This window comes from Anomaloglossus baeobatrachus, chromosome 7 (genome assembly GCF_048569485.1).
Source record: "Anomaloglossus baeobatrachus isolate aAnoBae1 chromosome 7, aAnoBae1.hap1, whole genome shotgun sequence".
In the NCBI taxonomy this organism is placed as follows: Eukaryota; Metazoa; Chordata; class Amphibia; order Anura; family Aromobatidae; genus Anomaloglossus; species Anomaloglossus baeobatrachus.
In genome coordinates, this window is record NC_134359.1 from 93,711,307 (window position 1) to 93,717,582 (window position 6,276).

Below are 6,276 nucleotides of genomic sequence, written 5' to 3' on the forward strand. Positions count from 1 at the left end.
GCCCAAAACGTGCGTTTTGGACATCGGAGTGCCACACAAGGTTTTCATGTAAAATCTTTCATGTATTAATCTCAAAAAGTAACATACACCAGCTCTATCTCACTATTGGGTATGTGCCCTTAACATTTCCGCCATGAAAATTCATTTTGGTGTCATTTTGGAAGGTTTTCTGGTGAGTCCGTAAAAATGGCGTAAAACTTGGACAAAATTGTTCACAGCTGTGACTTTTGAGTGATAAATGCTTCAAGGGGTCTTCCCCATGCTGATGCCATGTCATTTGAGCACTCTTCTGAGACTTTTGTGACATTTTTAGGGTTTCTACATGCTGCCGGGGGGTCATTTCACAAAAATACTCGGGTCTCCCATAGGATAACATTGGGCTCGTTGCTCGGGCCGAGTACACGAGTATCTTGGGAGGCTCGGCCCGAGCTTCGAGCACCCGAGCTTTTTAGTACTCGCTCATCACTAATAATCACCTAGGAGGTCACTCCGGTGCAGACTGGTCAAATGGGTAGCACCATTCTCCGGAACCGGCACCTCCTCTTTCAGCCTTCTTGGTCTTCCTTCTTCTGAAGCCGGCGTGCATGACGCATCCTACGTCATGCACACAGGCCTGTATTTAGGTCCTGCGCAGGTGCACTACAATACTTTGATTTGCCCAGAGCAGGGCAGATCAAAGTGCGCCTGCGCAGTACCTCAGTGCTGGCGAGTGTGAGAGCCTAACAGAATACCTAGATCATGTATCACGAAGGTACAGCAGCTATAACACTATTGCTGAGGGTTACAGACTTTTTTTTGGGGGGAAGGGGTGCTAAAAGAAGAGGGTACTGTAACACAACTGTCCCGATCCTGGGCTCTGCTCCCTTCATCCCAGTCTGCTAAACTGTCTTGTGCTCAACTCGAGCTTTGCAAGTAGCCCAGCAATCTTCCATGTAATTTTCTACTTAGTCCTATGTAAGGCTCACTTATGGTACTTTCACACTTGCGTTGTTTTCCTTCCTTCACAATCCGCCCTTTTGGAAAACAGCGGAATCCGTTAACGGATTCCGCTGTTTCCCATAGGCTTGTATGGATGACGGATTGTGCCAAAAGGACCTGCATTGCTTCCGCTGGGCGACGCTGTGTTGCTTCCGCCCAGCGGGAGGAACGCAGCATGTAACGTTTTTTTGAGCAGCGGAATCCTTAGGATTTCACTGCGCATGCTCTCTCTGGCTCCCTGCACCCGTAACCAAGATAAATATCGGGTAACCAAGCAAAGTGCTTTACCTGATATTTACCCTGGCCACGTGTGCAGGGAGCCCGACACTTCCCCGCTCGGCTCCGCCCCCTCCCGCACTCCACTCCGCATGTATATATGCACACACACACACATACACATACACACACACTTACCTGTCCTCAGCGCCATGGCCCCGCTCGGCTCCACCCACTCCGCACTCCGCCCCCTGCACACATTCTCGGCGGCGGAGCAATCAGCTGATCACCCGGCGCTGGGAGTGATCAGTTTACCCCTCGTGCTGGGAGCGATCAGCTGATCACCCGGCACTGGGAGCGATCAGCTGATCACCCGGCGGCTGGCTACTGGGAGCGATCAGCCTGTCACCCGGCGGCCGGCTACTGGGAGCGATCAGCTGATCACCCGGCGAACGGCTACTGGGAGCGATCAGCTGATCACCCGGCAGCCGGCTACTGGGAATGATCAGCTGATCACCCAGCGCTGGGAGTGATCAGTTTACACAATTACACTAGTTTAGGGATGTCAAACAAAAATTCATAAACCCTAATAAAACTTAACATTTAATAACTCGATATTTAAAAGATTAATCACCACATTACATGAATATGTGCACAGAGTTTATGAATTTAGGGTTTATGAATTTTTGAGTGATCAGTTTACCCCCCTCCGTGCTGGGAGCGATCAGCTGATCACCCGGCGCTGGGAGCGATCAGCTGATCACCCGGCGGCCGGCTACTGGGAGCAATCAGCTGATCGACCGGCTGCTGTGAGCGATCAGCTGATCGTTCACAATAGTCTGCCGCCGGTAAACTGTAAAAAAAAAAAAAAAAAATCAAAACGGATTCCGTTGTTTTGCAGCATCCGTTGCATCCATTGTGCCACTATATGCAACACATCCGTTGCATCCGTCACACAATGCAATGCAACGGATGCCGTTCAACGCAAGTATGAAACTAGCCTATGACATACATCTATGTTTTAGAATTTAGACTACAGTGTTGCTAGGACTTTTACCTTGTCAGTGCATGCTACTTGTCTGTGGTCACCAGGTCATCTCCTGCCTGTCTGTGGCTTCCATGGTTTTAAGACTTTCTAGTTACTCCAGAGTTTTGTGTGTTACCTGTTCCTGGTCTTCTAGAAGCTACATGTCCACCTGCAGCTGCCAGGATGTCTCCTGTCTGACTGAGGCTTCCTTGGTATTAAGGCTTTCTAGTTACTCCGGATTTTGTCTGCTACCTGTCTGTGGTCTCCAGGACGTCTCCTGGCTGCCTGTGGTTTGCAGTCCTTCAGCTACCTACCTTCTTGCGGTTTTCAGTAACACAAGTCAATGGGAAAAAAACGGATCCAGCGCTGTATCCGTTTTTTTCACATTTCGACGGATTGTGACAGATGGCAAAAAACTGTGTGAAAGAGGCCTTAATCACTTTACAACCTTGCGATTTTCTGGGTTTTTTTTCCTGTTTCCTCCCCTTCTTCCAAGAGCCATAAGTTTTTTAATTTTCCATCAATATAGCTGTATGAGGGCTTGTTTATTTGCGACTTTTGAATGACACCATTCATTCTGCCATGTATTGTACTGGAAAATGGGAAACAATCTCCAAGTGCGGTGAAATTGAAACAAAAGAGCAACTCAATGATTGTTTTTTCTGGGTTTTTTTATTTATAATGTTCACTATATGGTAAAACTGACCTGGCAGAATGATTCCCAAGGTCAGTATGAGTTTGTGGATACTAAACATGTATAGTTTTACGTTTATCTAAGTGGTGAAAAAAAATTCAGAAAAAAAAAATAATTGTGCTTTTGACGCAAAAAATGTATATAACACGTACGTGCCACACAGAGGTCTGAATGAGGCCTTATTTGGATTAGTTTGTTACAAGGGATTGTGGCACAGAGGAAGCAAAGACATACAGATAGGGAATTTAGATTGTGAACCCCAATGGGGACAGTGTTGCTGATGTGTGTAAAGCGCTATGAAATTAATAGCGCTATATAAGTGAATAATATTATTTACTAGCTGTAGTACCCGGCGTTGCCCGGGATAGTAACTGTCTCTCTGTCTCTCTCCCATTCTCTGTCTGTGTGTCGCTGTCTGTTTCTATCTCTCTGTCTGTCTTTGTATCAGTCTGTCTCCCTCTAGCTCTGTCTGTCTCTCTTTCCCGGTGTGTCTCTCTTTCCCGGTCTGTATCTTTCCCCATCTGTCTCTTTCCCAGGTCTGTCTCTTTCCCAGGTCTGTCTCTTTCCCAGGTCTGTCTCCCCATCTCTTTTACTGTCTGTCTTTGTCAATTTCTTTGTCTGTGTCTTTTACGGTCTGTCTCTTTCCCTCTCTGCCTGTCTCTATTTCTCTGTCTCTTTCCTTGTCTGTCTCTATTTCTCTGTCTCTTTACCCGTCTGTCTCTATCAAGGTCTGTCTCTTTCCCTGTCTGCCTGTTTGTCCCTGTGTGCCTGTATCTGTCCCTGTCTGCCTGTCCCTGTCTGTCTCTTTCCCCATCTGTCTCTTTCCAGGTCTGTCTCTATCTCTTTCCCTGTCTGTCTCTGTCTCTTTCCCTGTCTGTCTCTTTCTGTCTCTCTCTATCCGTCTCCTCATCGACATCATATTACCTCACACATAAGCTTCTTATACTGTGATTGTCCTTTGTTCCTATAACAACCAATCACAGCTCCTATTAATAACCTGTAGTTCTAGGCTCCATTCACTTTAATGGAGGCAGCTTTTTGGAGAGTAACTGTAAAGTGCGGGGTTAAATTTTCCTGTCAAAACATAGTCTACAACGCTCCCTGGGTCACATGGGGCGTCTGTGCAAAATTTTGTGATTGTAAATGAGATGTTGCGGATTCCTTTAGCGAACATACATACACATACATACACACATACATATATACATACATACACACATACATGCACTCAGCTTTATATATTAGCTATATTGTCAAACATCTACATCTTTTCTAAAACGTGAATAAGAGGGGTGCAAAGCATGAAAGATGTGCATTTTTAAATCAAATCAAGTCAAAATTCTGGATTATGTAGTTTAGTAAATCAACCTCATTATTTTCATTTTGATACAATGTTATATGATTATAATATAAATTTAAATATAGTTTTATTTTAGATGTGTATGCAAGTATTCCATTTATATGGCTATTATTATATTATGCAATAACCTGCTTGCAGACAACACCCACAAAATTTCCACAATATTGTCATTTTTTTGAAACCACAGACGTGTATGATGTCCGCCTCAGCCCTCACATATCACAGATTGCTGACACATTACAGAGAATGGGAATAGCCTGTACTTACGTGTGAGACATGACTCCTGCTGCACTGTGCGATCGCTTCCGGGTAAGGATCCAGCATCAGATAATGCTCACAAACAAGGGGGGTGTAAATATTCCCTAATCCCAGATGACGATCACATCTATTATATTTTTAAGAAAATGCTTATACTGCATGCATATTATCAGGAGAGCAATGCTGCCATGGTTGTCTGCGCTTTCTTCTGTTTATTTGGTTACCATGGAGATATGGGGAGAGGCAGTACAAGGCATCTCCATTTAAAAGAACGTTGCTTAGCAATGCTGAGGCTTCTTGTGTCAGTCACCAATACAGCTCTGTGTAACAGCATTAATTAGACATTGGCAGGTACACGAGACCCAGGAACAATCACTCCAGGAATGGCTGAAACCACAAGAATGCTTATTGATATTTGCAATTTCTCTTCACATTAGTTGTAATTTTCGATGACTTTGCATGGTACGGCTGTAGAGTTACCGCCATATAACACCATTGCCAGCATTCTAGAATGTTTCCTGCGACCAGTATTACCCCTGCTATGCATTCTGACAACCATAACTTGTTGCAACTTTGTTGTTATATAACTTTTGTAACTGTGTATCTTTGGCTCCTTTATGTTTGTTTGTTTGTTTGTTTGTTTTGGCTAGCCAGCAGTGGCGTAACTAGAGTTTGATGGGCCCCGGTGCAAAGTTTGGACCGGGGCCTCCCCACGTACACCTAAAAATAAAAATATACGGTAACTCTGGCACACTAGATATGAATATGAGATGTCCAGAAAAAGAATATGGGGAAACTTGCTTTTTTTAGTAATGCTTTAATGTGAAAAAGTTAACAAAGCAGATACAGTCCATTCAGTACAATGTTTCGGCCTTTCAAAAAGTTGGCCTTCATCAGGGAGAAATTATCTGTATGAATAAGGCAAAATTAGGGATATTCATATCTAGCAAAAAAATTGCAAAAGAGGACTGTAGACCTCTGGCCAAGATGTAATGAATAATCTGTATGAGAGCGATTGGTCAGGGATCCGTTTTGAGGCCTATGTGTGGAGACAAGAACCTAGGCAGAGACTGGTCACTCTAGATTAAGTTGAACCAGTAGAGTGTCATTGAGATGAGTAAAGACCGTTAATGAAGCATGGTATGTATCCCACTATATGTCAGGATGTAGGGGAGATTTCATGTATATCGTAATTCCAATGCAGTAAACGTTGTAATTATAGTGAGGTTCCTTTTCCAATCCTGTGTTGCAACCTGTGAGCAACTTTTCTCTTTCATCCACGTCCCCACGCCCAGGGAACTCAGATACAGTGCCATGGGTTGCAAACTTATTGATTATGTTGCATACTGTGGATTAAGGAACATCACGATTTCTGGAGATGGACTTGTCCCTAGTGATGGACGAACTTGAACTGTAAAGTTCGGGGTCCATACCGAACACATAGTGTTCGTGCACATGGTCCTGAACACGAGATTTCCTGGGAAACTCGTGTTACAGTTCGGGTCCAGTTCGGATCCAAGGGTTGTAAAAAAAAGCACATTAGTAAAAAACATTATGATTATACTTACCGTTCCCATGACATGTCCTGCAGACCCGCTCAGCCGCTGTCTCCCGTCCGCTTCTGCTTCCAGGTCCGATCATTAATATCCGGTGGTATTCACTGCACTGCAGCAGCGGTAAGTATAATGACAATGTTTATTATTAACTATATTTTTTATTTTACAGACCCCCCGTACCATCCTA

At 44.3% G+C, this 6,276-nt stretch overlaps 1 protein-coding gene across 1 annotated transcript in view; it reads right to left on the bottom strand.

Annotated features, from left to right (window-relative positions):
• The window catches only part of DRC11 (dynein regulatory complex subunit 11), a 438,498-nt gene extending 433,754 nt beyond the window's left edge, over positions 1-4,744 (bottom strand). Inside the window, exon 1 of the mRNA XM_075317481.1 lies at positions 4,543-4,744. Within this exon, the coding sequence (XP_075173596.1) occupies positions 4,543-4,553 (11 nt within the window). The 5' untranslated portion in view covers positions 4,554-4,744. The remainder of the gene's footprint in view (positions 1-4,542) is intronic.
• Positions 4,745-6,276: the final 1,532 nt, after the last annotated feature.